The sequence below is a fragment of the Mobula hypostoma genome, chromosome 5 (assembly GCF_963921235.1).
Source record: "Mobula hypostoma chromosome 5, sMobHyp1.1, whole genome shotgun sequence".
Lineage (NCBI taxonomy): Eukaryota > Metazoa > Chordata > Chondrichthyes > Myliobatiformes > Myliobatidae > Mobula > Mobula hypostoma.
Window position 1 is genome coordinate 192,371,041 of NC_086101.1, and position 17,279 is coordinate 192,388,319.

The 17,279-nt window shown below is 53.7% G+C and overlaps 1 protein-coding gene across 3 annotated transcripts in view; it reads left to right on the forward strand.

Moving 5' to 3' along the window:
- Nucleotides 1–17,279, forward strand: part of LOC134347248 (pikachurin) — a 105,347-nt gene that overhangs the window by 58,335 nt on the left and 29,733 nt on the right. For all 3 annotated transcript variants that reach the window (XM_063049597.1, XM_063049599.1, XM_063049598.1), the window contains 2 exons: nt 13,256–13,356; nt 16,897–17,000. In XM_063049597.1, the coding sequence (XP_062905667.1) occupies nt 13,256–13,356; nt 16,897–17,000 (205 nt within the window). The remainder of the gene's footprint in view (nt 1–13,255; nt 13,357–16,896; nt 17,001–17,279) is intronic.

Consider the following 17,279-nt stretch of genomic DNA (forward strand, 5'->3'; position numbering starts at 1 on the left):
AGTGTGTGATGGGACAGTATAAAGGGAGATTCGCTACGCATCTAACCTCGAGGGAGTCTGATGGGTCGGTGTAGAGGGAGCGCCACCTAGTGTCTGACTCTGGGAGTCTGTGATGTGACAGTCCAGAGGGAGCTTCACCAAGGGTCCAACCCTGGGATTGTGTGATGGAAGTGTAGATGGAGTGCCACCCGGTGTCTAACCCTGGGAGTGTGTGATAGGACCGTGTAGAGGGAGCGTCACCTAATGTCTGACCCCAGGAGTGTGTGATGGGACAGTGTAGAGGGAGCGCCACCTAGTGTCTAATCCATGGAGTGTGTGATAGGACCGTGAAGAGGGAGCACCAGCTAGTGTATGACCCTGGGAATGTGTGATGTGACAGCGTAGAGGGAGCTTCACTCTGTATCTAACCTCGAGAGAGTCTGAGGGGACGGTGTAGAGGGAGCGCCACCTAGTGTCTGACTCTGGGAGTGTGTGATGGGACGGTGCAGATGGAAAATCACTCTGCGTCTGACCCCGGGAGTGTGTGATGGGACAGTCTAGAGGGAGCACCACCTAGTCTCTAACCCTGGGAATGTTTGATGGGACGGTCTAGACGGAGTACCACCTAGTGTCTGACCCTGCGACTGTGTGATAGAACAGTGTAGAGCGAGTACCATCTAGTGTCTAACCCTGAGGCTGTGTGATGGAACGGTCTAGAGGGAGAGCCACATAGTGTCTAACCCAGGCAGTGTGTGATGGAACAGTGTAGAGGGAGCGCCACCTAGTGTTTAACCCTGGGATTGTGTGATGGGACAGTGCAGAGGGAGCTTCACTCTGTGTCTGACTCTGGGAGTGCGTGATGGGACAGTGTAGAGGGAGCGCCACCTAGTGTCTCAAGCTTGGAGTGCGTCATGCGACCGTATTAAGGCAGCGCCACCTAGTGGCTGACCCTGGGAATGGGTGATGGGACGGCTGTAGAGGGAGCGCTACCTAGTATCTAACCCAGGGAGTGTGTGATGGGACAGTGTAGAGGGAGCACCACCTAGTGCCTAACCCTGGGATTGTGTGATGGGACGGTGGAGAGGGAGCGCCACCCAGTGTCTAATCCATGGAGTGTGTGATAGGACCGTGAAGAGGGAGCACCAGCTAGTGTATGACCCTGGGAATGTGTGATGGGACAGCGTAGAGGGAGCTTCACTCTGTATCTAAGCTCGAGAGAGTCTGAGGGGACGGTGTAGAGGGAGCGCCACCTAGTGTCTGACTCTGGGAGTGTGTGATGGGACGGTGCAGATGGAAAATCACTCTGCGTCTGACCCCGGGAGTGTGTGATGGGACAGTCTAGAGGGAGCACTACCTAGTCTCTAACCCTGGGAATGTTTGATGGGATGGTCTAGACGGAGTACCACCTAGTGTCTGACCCTGCGACTGTGTGATAGAACAGTGTAGAGCGAGTACCATCTAGTGTCTAACCCTGAGGCTGTGTGATGGAACGGTCTAGAGGGAGAGCCACATAGTGTCTAACCCAGGCAGTGTGTGATGGAACAGTGTAGAGGGAGCGCCACCTAGTGTTTAACCCTGGGATTGTGTGATGGGACAGTGCAGAGGGAGCTTCACTCTGTGTCTGACTCTGGGAGTGTGTGATGGGACAGTGTAGAGGGAGCGCCACCTAGTGTCTCAAGCTTGGAGTGCGTCATGCGACCGTATTAAGGCAGCGCCACCTAGTGGCTGACCCTAGGAATGGGTGATGGGACAGTGTAGAGGGAGCGCTACCTAGTATCTAACCCAGGGAGTGTGTGATGGGACAGTGTAGAGGGAGCATCACCTAGTGCCTAACCCTGGGATTGTGTGATGGGACGGTGGAGCGGGAGCGCCACCCAGTGTCTAAGCCTGGCAGTGTGTGATGGGACAGTGCAGAGGGAGCTTCACTCCGTGTCTAACACAGGGAGTGTATGATGGAACAGTGTAGAGGGAGTGCCACCTAGTGTCTAACACTGGGTGTGTGTGATGGGATGGTGGAGAGGGAGCGCCACCTAGTCTCTAACCCTGGGAGTGTGTGATGGGACAGTGTAGAGGGAGCGCCACCTAGTGTCTAACCCTGGGAGTGTGTGATGGGACAGTGGAGAGGGAGCGCCACCTAGTTCTAGCCCTGGGATTGTGTGATGGGACTGTGCAGAAGAAGCTTCACTCTGTGATGACTCTGGGAGTGTGTGATGGGACTGTGTAGTGGGAGCGCCACCTAGTGTCTAACCCTGGGAGTCTGTGATGGGACGGTCTAGCGGCAGCGCCACCTAGTGTCTAAACCTGGGAGTCTGTGATGGGACGGTGTAGAGGGAGCGCCACCTAGTGTCTAAACCTGGGAGTCTGTGATGGGACAGTGTAGAGGGTGTACCACCTAGTGTCCAACCCAGGGAGTGTGTGATGGGATGGTGCAGCGGGACCGCCACCTATTGTCTAGCCCTGGGCTGTGTGATGTGACAGTGCAGAGGGAGCTTCACTCTGTCTCATACCCAGGCAGTGTGTGATGGAACAGAGTAGTGGCAGCTTCACTCTGTGTCTGACCCTGGGAGTATGTGAATGGGACAGTGTAGAGGGAGCGTCATTTAGTGACTAACCCTCAGAGAGTGTATTGGGACGGTGTAGAAGCAGCGCCACCTACTGTCAGAGCCTCGGAGTTGTGATGGGACCGTGTTACAAGAGCGCCACCTAGTGTCTGACCCAGGGAGTCTGTGAATGGATAGTGTAGAGGGACCACCACCTAGTGTCCAAACATGGGAGTGAGTGTTGTGACGGTGTAGCGGGAGCGCCACCTACTGTCTAACCCTGGGGTGTGTGATGTGACAGTGTAGAGGGAGTTTCACTCTGTGTCTGACCCCGGAAGTGTGTGATGGGACAGTGTAGAGGCAGCGCCACCTAGTGTAAAACCCTGGGGTGTGTGATGGGAACCTGTAGAGGGACCGCCACCTAGTGGCTGACCCTGGGTGTGTGTGATTTGACAGTGCAGAGGGAGCTTCACCCAGTGTCTAATCCTGGGATTGTGTGATGGGACAGTGGAGAGGGAGCGCTACCTAGTGTCTAACCCTGGGATTGTGTGATGGGACTGTGCAGAAGAAGCTTCACTCTGTGATGACTCTGGGAGTGTGTGATGGGACTGTGTAGTGGGAGCACCACCTAGTGTCTAATCCTGGGAGTCTGTGATGGAACAGTCTAGCGGCAGCGCCACCTAGTGTCTAAACCTGGGAGTCTGTGATAGGACAGTGTAGAAAAGCACCACCTAGTGTCGAACCCTGGGAGTGTGTAATGGGTCTGTGTAGTTGTAGTGCCACCTAATGTCTAACCCTGGCAGTAAATGATGGGACGGTCTAGTGGCAGCGGCAACTACTGTCTAAACCTGGGAGTGTGTGATGGGACAGTGTAGAGGGAGCACCACCTAGTGTCTAACACTGGGTGTGTGTGATGGGACGGTCTAGCAGCAGCGCCACCTAGTGTCTAAACCTGGGAGTCTGTGATAGGACAGTGTAGAAGAGCACCACCTAGTGTCGAACCCTGGGAGTCTGTGATGGGACGGTGTAGAGGGAGCACCACCTAGTTTCTGACCCTGGGAGTATCTGATGGGACAGAGTAGAGGGAGCGCCACCTAGTGTCTAACCCAGGGAGTGTGTGATGGGATGGTGTAGCGGGACCGCCACCTATTGTCTAGCCCTGGGCTGTGTGATGTGACAGTGCAGAGGGAGCTTCACTCTGTGTCTAACCCCGGGAGTGTGTGATGGGACAGTGTAGAGGGAGCGCCACGTAGTGGCTGACACTGGGTGTGTGTGATGTGACAGTGTAGAGGGAGATTCACCCAGTGTCTAATCCTGGGAGTGTGTGATGGGACGTGTAGAGGGAGCGCCACCTAGTGTCTAACCCTGGGTGTGTGTGATGGGACAGTTTAGAGGGAGCTTCGCTCTGTGTCTGAGCCCGGGAGTGTGTGATGGGAAACGGTAGAAGGAGCGCCACCTACTGTCTGACCCTGGGTGTGTGTGATGGGACCGTGTAGCGGGTGCGCCACCTGGTATCTAAACCTGGGAGTGTGTGATGGGACAGTGTAGAGGCAGCTCCACCTAGTGTCTAATCCATGGAGTGTGTGATGGGACAGTGTAGAGGGACCGCCATCTAATATCTAACCCAGGGAGTATGTGATGGGATGGAGTAGCGGGATAGCCACCTGCTGTCTAACCCTTGGAATGTGTGATGGAACAGTGTAGAGGGATTTCCATCTAGTGTCAAACCCTGGGTGTGTGTGATGTGACAGTGTAGAGGGAGCTTCACCCAGTGTCTGACCCCGGGAGTGTGTGATGGGACAGTGTAGAAGGAGTGCCACCTAATGGCTGACCCCGGGAGTGTGTGATGGGACAGTGTAGAGGAAGTTTCACTCTGTATCTAACCTCAAGAGAGTCTGATGGGACGGTGTAGAGGGAGCACCACCTAGTGTCTGACTCTGGGAGAGTGTGATGGGATGGTGCAGATGGAAAATCACTCTGTGTCTGACCCCGGGAGTGTGTGATGGGACAGTCTAGAGGGAGCACCATCTAGTCTCTAACCCTGGGAATGTTTGATGGGACGGTCTAGACGGAGCACCAGCTAGTGTCTGACCCTGCGACTGTGTGATAGAACAGTGTAGAGCAAGTGCCATCTAGTGTCTAACCCCGAGGCTGTGTGATGGGACGGTCCAGAGGGAGAGCCACATAGTGTCTAACCCAGGCACTGTGTGATGGGACAGTGTGGAGGCAGCGCCACCTAGTGTCTAACACTGGGGGTGTGTTGTGGGACAGCGTAGAGGGAGATCACTCTGTGTTTGACCCCGGGAGTGTGTGATAGGACACTGTAGAAGGAGCGCCACCTAGTGTCTGACCCTGGGTGTGTGTGATGGGACTGTGTCGTCGTAGCGCCAGTTAGTGTCTAACCCCGGGAGTGTGTGAAGGGACGGTGTAGCGGGAGCGCCACCTAGTGTCTAATCCATGGAGTGTGTGATGGGACTGTGAAGACGGAGCACCAGCTAGTGTATGACCCTGGGAGTGTGTGATGGGACAGTGTAAAGGGAGCTTCACTATGCATCTAACCTTGAGGGAGTCTGATGGGTCGGTGTAGAGGGAGCGCCACCTAGTGTCTGACTCTGGGAGTCTGTGATGTGACAGTCCAGATGGAGCTTCACCAAGGGTCCAACCCTGGTATTGTGTGCTGGAAGTGTAGAGGGAGTGCCACCCGGTGTCTAACCCTGGGAGCGTGTGATAGGACCGTGTAGAGGGAGCGCCACCTAGTGTCTAACCCCGAGTATGTGTGATGGGACAGTGTAGAGGGAGCGCCACCTAATGTCTGACCCCAGGAGTGTGTGATGGGACAGTGTAGAGGGAGCGCCACCTAGTGTCTAATCCATGGAGTGTGTGATAGGACCGTGAAGAGGGAGCACCAGCTAGTGTATGACCCTGGGAATGTGTGATGGGACAGCGTAGAGGGAGCTTCACTCTGTATCTAACCTCGAGAGAGTCTGATGGGACGGTGTAGAGGGAGCGCCACCTAGTGTCTGACTCTGGGAGTGTGTGATGGGACGGTGCAGATGGAAAATCACTCTGTGTCTGACTCTGGGAGTGTGTGATGGGACAGTGTAGAGGGAGCACCACCTAGTGGCTGACCCTGGGAATGTGTGATGGGACGGCTGTAGAGGGAGCGCTACCTGGTGTCTAACCCAGGGAGTGTGTGATGGGACAGTGTAGAGGGAGCTTCACTCTGTGTCTGACCCCGGGAGTGTGTGATGGGACACTGTAGAAGGAGCGCCACCTACTGTCTGACCCTGGGTGTGTGTGATGGGACCGTGTAGTAGGAGCGCCACCTAGTGTCTAAACCTGGGAGTGTGTGATGGGACAGCGTCGACGTAGCGCCAGTTAGTGTCTAACCCTGGAGAGTCTGTGATGGGACAGTGTGGAGGTAGCGCCACCTAGTGTCTAACACTGAGAGTGTGTGATGGGACAGCGTAGAGGGAGCTTCACTCTGTGTTTGACCCCGGGAGTGTGTGATGGGACACTGTAGAAGGAGCGCCACCTACTGTCTGACCCTGGGTGTGTGTGATGGGACTGTGTGTGAGCGGGAGCGCCACATAGAGGCTGTCTAAACCTAGTGTCTAACCCAGAGAGTGTCTGATGGGACAGTGTAGAGGCAGCGCCACCTAGTGTCTTACACTGGGAGTGTGTGATGGGACAGCGTCGTCGTGTGTGATAGGACGCCAGTTCTGACCCTGGGTGTGTGTGATGGGACTAACCCCGGGAGTGTGTGAAGGGACAGTGTAGCGGGAGCGCCACCTAGTGTCTAATCCATGGAGTGTGTGATGGGACTGTGAAGAGGGAGCACCAGCTAGTGTATGACACTGGGAGTGTGTGATGGGACAGTATAAAGGGAGCTTCACTATGCATCTAACCTCAAGGGAGTCTGATGGGACCGTGTAGAGAGAGCGCCACCTAGTGTCTGACTCTGGGAGTCTGTGATGTGACAGTCTAGAGGGAGCTTCACCATGTGTCCAACCCTGGGATTGTGTGATGGAAGTGTAGAGGGAGCGCCACCCAGTGTCTAACCCTGGGAGCGTGTTTTAGGACCGTGTAGAGGGAGCGCCACCTAGTGTCTAACCCCAAGCATGTGTGATGGGACAGTGTAGAGGGAGCGCCACCTAATGTCTGACCCCAGGAGTGTGTGATGGGACAGTGTAGAGGGAGCGCCACCTAGTGTCTAATCCATGGAGTGTGTAATAGGACCGTGAAGAGGGAGCACCAGCTAGTGTATGACCCTGGGAATGTGTGATGGGACAGCGTAGAGGGAGCTTCACTCTGTATCTAACCTCGAGAGAGTCTGATGGGACGGTGTAGAGGGAGCGCCACCTAGTGTCTGACTCTGGGAGTGTGTGATGGGACGGTGCAGATGGAAAATCACTCTGTGTCTGACTCTGGGAGTGTGTGATGGGACAGTGTAGAGGGAGCGCCACCTAGTGGCTGACCCTGGGAATGTGTGATGGGACGGCTGTAGAGGGAGCGCTACCTGGTGTCTAACCCAGGGAGTGAGTGATGGGACAGTGTAGAGGGAGCTTCACTCTGTGTCTGACCCCGGGAGTGTGTGATGGGACACTGTAGAAGGAGCGCCACCTACTTTCTGACCCTGGGTGTGTGATGGGACCGTGTAGTAGGAGCGCCACCTAGTGTCTAAACCTGGGAGTGTGTGATGGGACAGCGTCGACGTAGCGCCAGTTAGTGTCTAACCCTGGGAGTCTGTGATGGGACAGTGTGGAGGTAGCGCCACCTAGTGTCTAACACTGAGAGTGTGTGATGGGACAGCGTAGAGGGAGCTTCACTCTGTGTTTGACCCCGGGAGTGTGTGATGGGACACTGTAGAAGGAGCGCCACCTACTGTCTGACCCTGGGTGTGTGTGATGGGACTGTGTAGCGGGAGCGCCACATAGTGTCTAAACCTGAGAGTCTCTGATGGGACAGTGTAGAGGCAGCGCCACCTAGTGTCTTACACTGGGAGTGTGTGATGGGACAGCGTCGTCGTAGCGCCAGTTAGTGTCTAACCCCGGGAGTGTGTGAAGGGACAGTGTAGCGGGAGCGCCACCTAGTGTCTAATCCATGGAGTGTGTGATGGGACTGTGAAGAGGGAGCACCAGCTAGTGTATGACACTGGGAGTGTGTGATGGGACAGTATAAAGGGAGCTTCACTATGCATCTAACCTCAAGGGAGTCTGATGGGACCGTGTAGAGAGAGCGCCACCTAGTGTCTGACTCTGGGAGTCTGTGATGTGACAGTCTGGAGGGAGCTTCACCATGTGTCCAACCCTGGGATTGTGTGATGGAAGTGTAGAGGGAGCGCCACCCAGTGTCTAACCCTGGGAGCGTGTTTTAGGACCGTGTAGAGGGAGCGCCACCTAGTGTCTAACCCCAAGCATGTGTGATGGGACAGTGTAGAGGGAGCACCACCTAGTTTCTGATCCTGGGAGTATGTGATGGGATGGAGTAGTGGGATCGCCACCTAGTGTCTAACCCAGGGATTGTGTGATGGGATAGTGTAGAGGGAGTTCGATCTAGTGTCAAACCCTGGGTGTGTGTGATGTGACAGTGTAGAGGGAGCTTCACCCAGTGTCTGACCCCGGGAGTGTGTGATGGGACAGTGTAGAGGGAGTGCCACCTAATGGCTGACCCCAGGAGTGTGTGATGCGACAGTGTAGAGGGAGCTTCACTCTGTGTCTGACCCCAGTAGTGTGTGATGGGACAGTGTAGAGGCAGCTCCACCTAGTGTCTAATCCATGGAGTGTGTGATGGGACCGTGAAGAGGGAGCACCAGCTAGTGTATGACCCTGGGAATGTGTGATGGGACAGTGTAGAGGAAGCTTCCCTCTGTATCTAACCTCGAGAGAGTCTGATGGGACGGTGTAGAGGGAGCGCCACCTAGTGTCTAACTCTGGGAGTGTGTGATGGGACGGTACATATGGAAAATCACTCTGCGTCTGACCCCGGGAGTGTGTGATGGGACAGTCTAGAGGCAGCACCACCTAGTCTCTAACCCTGGGAATATTTGATGGGACGGTCTACACGGAGTACCACCTAGTGTCTGACCCTGCAACTGTGTGATAGAACAGTGTAGAGCGAGTGCCATTTAGTGTCTAACACCGAGGCTGTGTGATGGGACGGTCTAGAGGGAGAGCCACATAGTGTCTAACCCAGACACCGTGTGATGGAACAGTGTAGAGGGAGCGCCACCTAGTGTTTAACCCTGGGATTGTGTGATGGGACAGTGTAGAGGGAGCTTCACTCTGTGTCTGACTCTGGGAGTGTGTGATGGGACAGTGTAGAGGGAGCTCCACCTAGTGTCTCATCCTTGGAGTGTGTCATGCGACCGTGTTGAGGCAGCGCCACCTAGTGGCTGACCCTGGGAATGTGTGATGGGACTGTGAAGAGGGAGCGCCACCTAGTGTCTGACTCTGGGAGTCTGTGACGTGACGGTCTAGAGGGAGCTTCACCATGTGTCTAACCCTGGGAATGTGTGATGGGACGGCTGTAGAGGGAACGCTACCTAGTGTCTAACCCAGGGAGTGTGTGATGGGACAGTGCAGAGGGAGCTTCACTCCGTGTCTAACCCAGGGAGTGTGTGATGCAACAGTATAGAGAGAGCTTCACTCTGTGTCTGACCCCGGTTGTGTGTGATGGGACACTGTAGAAGGAGCGCCACCTACTGTCTTACCCTGGATGTGTGTGATGGGACTGTGTAGCGGGACCGCCACCTAGTGTCTAAACCAGGGAGTTTGTGATAGGACAGTGTAGAGGCAGCGCCACCTAGTGTCTAACACTGGGAGTGTGTGATGGGACAGTGTAGAGGGAGCGCCACCTAATGGCTGACCCCGGGAATGTGCGATGGGACAGTGTAGAGGGAGCTTCACTCTGTGTCGGACACCAGTAGTGTGTGATGGGACAGTGTCGAGGCAGCGCCACCTAGTGTCTAATCCATGGAGTGTGTGATGGAACCGTGAAGAGGGAGCACCAGCTAGTGTATGACCCTGTGAATGTGTGATGGGACAGTGTAGAGGGAGCTTCACTCTGTATCTAACCTCGAGAGAGTCTGATGGGATGGTGTATAGGGAGCACCACCTAGTGTCTGACTCTGGGAGTGTGTGATGGAACGGTGCAGATGGAAAATCACTCTGTGTCTGACCCCGGGAGTGTGTGATGGGACAGTGTAGAGGGAGCACCACCTAGTCTCTAACCCTGGGAATGTGTGATGGGACGGTCTAGATGGAGTGCCACCTAGTGTCTGACCCTGCGACTGTTTGATAGAACAGTGTGGAGCGAGTGCCATCTAGTGTCTAACCCCGAGCCAGTGTAATGGGACGATCTGGAGGGAGAGCCACATAGTGTCTAACACAGGCAGTATGTGATGGAACAGTGTAGAGTTAGCGCCACCCAGTGTCTAACCCTGGGAGTGTGTGATGGAACAGTGCAGAGGGAGCTTCACCCAGTGTCTAACCCTGGGATTGTGTGATGGTACAGTGTAGAGGGACCGCCACCTTGTGTCTAACCCTGGGTGTGTGTTATGGGATGGTGTAGCGGGACGGCCACCTAGTGTCTAACCTAGGGAATGTGTGATGGAACAGTGTAGAGGGAGCACTATCTAGTTTCTAACCCTGGGAGTGTGTGATGCAACAGTGTAGAGGGAGCTTCACACAGTTTCTAACCCTGGGATTGTGTGATGGGACACTGTAGAGAGAGTTTCACTCTGAATCGGACTCTGGGAGTGTGTGATGGGACACTGTAGAAGGAGCGCCACCTACTATCTGACCCTGGGTGTGTGTGATGGGACCGTGTAGCGGGAGCGCCACATAGTGTCTAACCCTGGGATTGTGTGATGGGACGGTCTAGACGGAGTGCCACCTAGTGTCTGACCCTGGGACTGTGTGATAGAACAGTGTAGAGCGAGTCCCATCTAGTGTCTAATCCCAAACCACTGTAATGGGATGGTCTAGAGGGAGAGCCACATAGTGTCTAACTCAGGCAGTGTGTGATGGAACAGTGTAGAGGGAGCGCCACCTAGTGTCTAACCCTGGGACTGTGTGATAGAACAGTGTAGAGCGAGTGCCATCTAGTGTCTAATCCCAAGCCAGTGTAATGGGACGGTCTAGAGGGAGAGCCACATAGTGTCTAACCCAGGCAGTGTGTGATGGAACAGTGTAGAGGGAGCGCCACCTAGTGTCTAACCCTGGGAGTGTGTGATGTGACAGTGTAGAGGGAGCTTCACCCAGTGTCTAACCCTGGGATTGTGTGATGGGACGGTCTAGATGGAGTGTCACCTAGTGTCTGACCCTGGGACTGTGTGATAGAACAGTGTAGAGCGAGTGCCATCTAGTGTCTAACTCCGAGGCTGTGTGATGGGACGGTCTAGAGGGAGAGCGAGATAGTGTCTAACCCAACCAACATGCATCAAAGTTGCTGGTGAACGCAGCAGGCCAAGCAGCATCTATAGGAAGAGGCGCAGTCGACGTTTCAGGCCGAGACCCTTCGTCAGGACTTAGAGGGAGCGCCACCTAGTGTCTCATCCTTGGAGTGTGTGATGCGACTGTGTTGAGACAGCGCCACCTAGTGTCTGACCCTGGGAATGTTTGATGGGACGGCTGTAGAGGGAGCGCTACCTAGTGTCTAACCCAGGGAGTATGTGATGGGACAGTGCATCGGGAGCTTCACTCCGTGTCTAACCCAGGGAGTGTGTGATGCAACAGTGTAGAGGGAGGTTCACTCTGGGAGTGTGTGATGGGACAGTTTAGAGGGAGCTTCATTCTGTGTCTGACCCCGGGAGTGTGTGATGGGTCACTGTAGAAGGAGCGCCACCTACTGTCTGACCTTGGGTGTGTGCGATGGGACCATGTAGCGGGAGCGCCACCTAGTGTCTAAACCTGGCAGTCTGTGGTGGGACAGTGTAGAGGCAGCGCCACCTGGTGTCTAACACTGGGAGTGTGTGAAGGGACAGTGCAGTGGGAGTGCCACCTAGTGTCTAATCCATGGAGTGTGTGATGGGACTGTGAAGAGGGAGCTTCACTCTGTGTCGGACTCTGGGAGTGTGTGATGGGACAGTTTAGAGGGAGCTTCAGTCTGTGTCTGACTCTGGGAGTGTGTGATGGGACCGTGAAGAGGGAGCTTCACTGTGTGTCTGACTCTGGGAGTGTGTGATGGGTTGGTGTCATGGGAGCTTCACTCTGTAACAAGAGAAAATCTGCAGATGCTGGAAATCCAGGCAACAGACACAGAATGCTGGAGGAACTCAGCCAGTCAGGCAGTATCTGTGGAAAGGGTCTTGGCCCAAAACACTAATTATTTACTCTTTTCCATAGATGCTGTCCGGCCTGCTGTGTTCCTCTAGAAGTTTGTGTGCGTGGCTTCATTCTGTGTTCTCTGGGTCCCTCAATGGGTGGCCCTGTGCTGCCCCCTGCTGTTGCATCCTGGGGTACACAGTTTATTTCTGAGCCTGTGGTACCTGTCCATCTGTGACAAAAAGCCGTCAATCCACTCGGCACCAGATGGATTTGAGTGAAGGAATTTGGTCACTCCTGCCTGGTCTCTGTCCTTTGCCTCTGGTTCCTTCACTAGCCCTGCAACACACATTAGCACCCCCTCCCCCCAACTTTTGTGTTCCATCCTCGCTCCCTCCCCCATGTGGCTCCAACTCATGGAATGTTCCAACACAGAAACCGACCCTTCGGCCCAACTCATCCATGTTGACTGAGATGCCCATCTTTGCTTCCCTCCTTTCAGCTTCCTTCCCCACCCTTTCCTCCCTCCCTGCTGACACTCTGCCCCTTCCCTATTAACTCTCCTCCCTCTTCTCAACTGCTCCCCCTCTCCCTCTCTCCTGCTCTCTCACCCTCCGCACCTCTCTATCCCTCTCCCTCCCACTCTCCTTTCCCTCACTCTTTCACCCTGCCTCCTTTCTCTCTGCTTCTCTCTCCCCCGTCTCTCCCCTCCCTCCCCATCTCTCTCCTTCTCCCTCCTTTCCCTCACTCTTTTATGTTCCTTCCCTCTCTTTCCTTTTCCCTCCCCGTCTCTCTCCTTCTCCCTCCTTTCCCTCACTCTTTCACATTCCTCCCTGTCTCTCTCCTTCTCCCTCCCTCGTCTCTCTTCTCCCTGTCCTTTCTCTCTCCCCTTTCCCCTCCCCTTTCTCTCTTCTCCCTCCCCTTGCTCACTCTCAATCTCTCTTGCTTCTCTTTCTCCCCCCTCTCATTCCCTCCTCTTTCCCCCTCCCTCTTTCCTTCCCTCCCCTCCTCTCTACCATTGTCTCTCTCCCTCTTTCATCTATCCCCCTCTTCCTCTCTTTCCCTCCCCTCTCTTTTCTCTATTTCTCACTCTCTCTTGTTTCTCTCCCTCCCTCCCTCTCTCCCTCCCATTCTTTCCCTTCCCCTCTTCCTTTCTCTCACTCTCTTATCGCTCTTCTCCATCCTTGTCTCCCCTCCCTTCCCTTTCTCCCTGCCCTTCCTCTCTCCCCGTGTCTCCATCTTACTCTCTCTTTCTCCCACTGTCTCTCCCGACTTTCCTTCCCTCTCTTTCCCTCCCTCTGTCTGTCCCTCTCTCCCTCGCCATCACACGCACCACTGATACCTGGGTGTCATTCAGCCTCTGAAGAGGGGTGACACATGTCCATTCCGCAGAGTAGTCTCGTTGTGACCCGTTGTGCCCATCCTCTCCCTCAGGGCTCCCACTGACCGGATCTCTCTCTGCTATTTCAGATATCTCCATTCAGTACCCCAAGTTCTACGGCCACTCTTACCTCACCTTCGAGCCCCTCAAGAACTCCTACCAGCGCTTCCAGATGACCCTGGAGTTTAGGGTGAGTGAAGGAGCCGTGGTAGTGTCGCAGATCATGTGACACTATTACAGCCGGGGGTGTCGGAGTTCAGAGTTCAATCCTTTGAAATGGGGTTGCATGTTCTCCCCATGGCCGTGTGGGTTTCCTCCGAGATCTCCGGTTTCCTCCTGCATTCCAAAAACGTACCAGATCGTGGGTTAATTGTTCATTGTTAATTGATCATTGTAAATTGTGGTGGGTTCAATCGGTGGGTTTCTGGGTGGTGTGGCTCGTAGGGCCGGAAGGGTCTGTTCGGTGCAGTGTCTCTAAATTAATAAAATTATTAAGGCTGAGGACTGGAGGAGAGAATGCCCACAAGTTCTGGGTCCATCGAGGCTCCACTGGGGCCGAGGGTGGGGGGGGGTGGTGAGTAGGCCATTCGGTCCATCAAATCTGCTCCCATTCCATCATGGCTGATTGGCCTTCCCTTTCAAGCCTATCCTGCCGGCTTCACACAACCTTTGACGCCCCGAATAATCACAAACTATCGACCTCCGCTTTAAATATACCCAATGAACTGGCTTCCCCAGCAGTGAATTACAGATTCACCACCCTCTGGCTAAAGAAATTGCTCCTCATCTCTGTTCTAAATGGACATCGCTCTATTCTGAGGCTGTGCCCTCTGGTCCTGGACTCCCCCACTAATGGAGAGTGGGGACCGTTTGTGAGGTCAGGGTCATTGGTTGTGGGTGTGGAAGTGAATGTGAGGGTTGGTGAAGCAGTTCCCCCAATGTTTGGGGAGGGGTTTACCTTAACTTCAAATCGTTCTCAGATTTGACTCAGATGGGCAGAAAGACACAGGCTCCAATTCTCTACAAAACAACATTTATTAGGATTCAGAATCAGGCTGAATATCACTGGCATATGTTGTGAAATGTGTTGTTTTGTGGCAGCGGTACATTAGTGAGGTGGTGTTCATGGGTTCATTATCCATTCGGACATCTGAATATCAAGGGGAAGGAACTGTTCCTGAATCGTTAAATGTGTGTCTTCAGGCTCCTGTACCTCCTCCCTGATGGTAGCAATGAGAAGAGGGCATGTCCCAGATGATGGGGGTCCGTAATAATGGATGCCGCCTTTCTGAGGTATCGCCTTTGAAAGAGTCCTCAATGGTGGAGAGGCTGGAGCCCATGATGGGACTGGCTGAGTTTAGAACTCTCTGCAGCTTTTCCCGATCCTGCACAGTGACGGCACAGACAAAGCAGGCATTAAAGTCTCTATCTAGAACAGAGCAGGCATTAAAGTCTCTATCTAGAACACAGCAGGCATTAACGTCTCCATCTAGAACAGAGCAGGCAGTAAAGTCTCTATCTAGAACACAGCAGGCATTAACGTCTCCATCTAGAACAGAGCAGGCAGTAAAGTCTCCATCTAGCTGTGCGCAGGCCCCTCTCACTGCATCACACCTCCCTCTCAATCCATGATGCTCTTCACAACCAGCCTGTCAGTGAGGCCTCGAAAAAAAACCCTCAAACTCTCTACTTTTGTACCCTCTCCACTGATATAAAGACTGCAGTAAGCAGACCATTACACTTTCACCCTCTGAAACCACAGAATCAGAACCAGTATTGTTTGTCACCTCTCTTCACAAGCCCAGTTCAAAGTAAATGTCATACATACATGTCACCGTATAAAACCCTGAGATTCATTTTCTTATGGGCATACTCAATAAATCCAATAACCGTAATAGAATCAATGAAAGACTGCACCGAGTTGAGTGTTGGACCAGTGTGCAAACGACACTAACTATGCGAAGGTAAATGGAAAGAAACAATAATAATAACTACATAAGTAATAAATACCGAGAACATGAGATGAAGGGCTTTTGAAAGTGGGAATATTTCAATGTTGGGGTGAGTGAAGCTGAGTGATGTTATCCCACCCCCGTGTCCAATCAAATTTCATGTTCCCAGTTCAAGATGTACATTTAATGTCAGAGAAATGTATACAATATACATCCTGAAATGCTTTTTCTTCGCAAACATCCGCGAGAACAGAGGAGTGCCCCAAAGAATGAATGACAGTCAAATGTTAGAACCCCAAAGCCCCCCCAGCTCCCCCCCACGTGTAATCAGCAGCAAAGCAACGATCCCCCCCACCACCAGCAAAAAGCATTGGTGCCCCCCCCCACCGAGCACTCAAGTGTGTAGCAAAACATCAATAAAGACAGAGACTTGCAGTACCTCAAAGATTACTTGTTCACCCAGTAATTCGACATACCATAGGCTCTCTCTCTCTCTCCCTAGTAAGGGAAAAAGAGGTGTCCCCATTTTACAGGGACAGGGGAGACATAACAATCAACGCGCTGATTTACGATGTTAAAAGTCCGCTGCATCACTTTTTCTGAACTCTGTGCCCAAGGAGCTCGGGTCTCTGGGCACACAGCCGGCAGCCAGCTCGCTGCTTTCGATCTTCCGTCTGCCACAACACACCAGGCAATGGCACAGTTGTTCCCACAGTTGCATTGCATTCTCATGATCACAATCAGAGTTCTTACGTAACGTTTTTATTTATTTACCGACAGAGCAGAGAGTGGACCCTTCCTTCCAGTCCTTCAACACCACCCAGCAACCCCCGACAAACACAATTAACCCTAACCTAACCAGGGGAGAGTTACAATGGCCGGTTTGGACTGTGGGAGAAAACCGGAGAACCCGGGGAAAGCCCAGGCACTCCACAGGGAGGACGTACAGAGACTCCCTACAGAACAGCGCCAGGACTCAATACTGAACTCCCGAACACCCTCAGCTGTCATAGTGTCGCGCTACGCAACTCGAGCACCTACAGTTCCGTTACCTTCAAGGCCACAGTGGTGGGGAAACTTCTGACAAGCACAAGGATTAACCCTTTACGATACAGAGGGATTGCTGTGCCTTGGGGGCAGTGGGGGCTGTGGTCAGAGGAGGTTGGAGGGCGAGGAATCATTGTCTCACAGCAAGAGGAGTTACGCGGCCCTCCTGTAATGGCGCAGGGCACCATGTCTGTGTCTCCCTCCTGCATTCACACGGCCTGCCTGCGTTGATCTAGTCTCCACACTTATGTAGCCTGACTGCATTTATGCTGCCCCCTTGCACAAACAAACGCCTCCCCATTTTACACAGCCCTTCCGGTTTATGCAGATTCCCTGCGTGTGCATAGTCCTAATGCATTTACGCAGCCTTCATGTATTTCTGCAGCTCTGTTGCTCTTAACAAGCCTTCAGCATCTACACAGCAATTCTGTGTTTATGCAGACGTCCCATATTTACGCAGACGCTCCGTGTTTACACAGATGCTCTGTGTTTATACAGAGCAATCCCGTGTTTACGCAGACCTCCTGAGGACATATGCAAGTTTGTCACAGCTCTGGGGAGCGGCGGAGGAGACTGGGTTAACAGCGTGGTGAGGAAGGGAAAACCAGGGAGCCCGGACCTAGCAGATTTGATGGGCCAAAGGGCCTCCTTGGGTGGCCCAGTCAGTCAGGTGGGGTGGGGGCAGACCGTGTGCCGCCCCAGGCTGATGGCTCTGGCCTGTGTGTCCACAGGCGGAAGACAGCGATGACGGGCTGTTACTGTACTGCGGTGAGAACGAGATGGGACGCGGGGACTTCCTCTCCCTGGCCACCGTCCGCAGGCACCTCCAGTTCAGGTCAGTTTTCTCACTGCACGGACCCACACAACACACACTGATCCCGCGCTTAGGCAACACGTTGGCGTTTACACAGCTCTCCAGCGTCTACAGAGCCCTCTGCCATACACAGTCCATCCCTGTTTACACAGCACTCTGCATTTAAACGCTGTCCTGCCTTTACACTGCAATCCTGCAATTACACAGCTCTCCCACGTTTATATATTTGACAAACCCTCAGCACATAGAACACCACAGCACAGTTCAGGCCCTTCAGCCCACAATAATGTTCTGACCCTA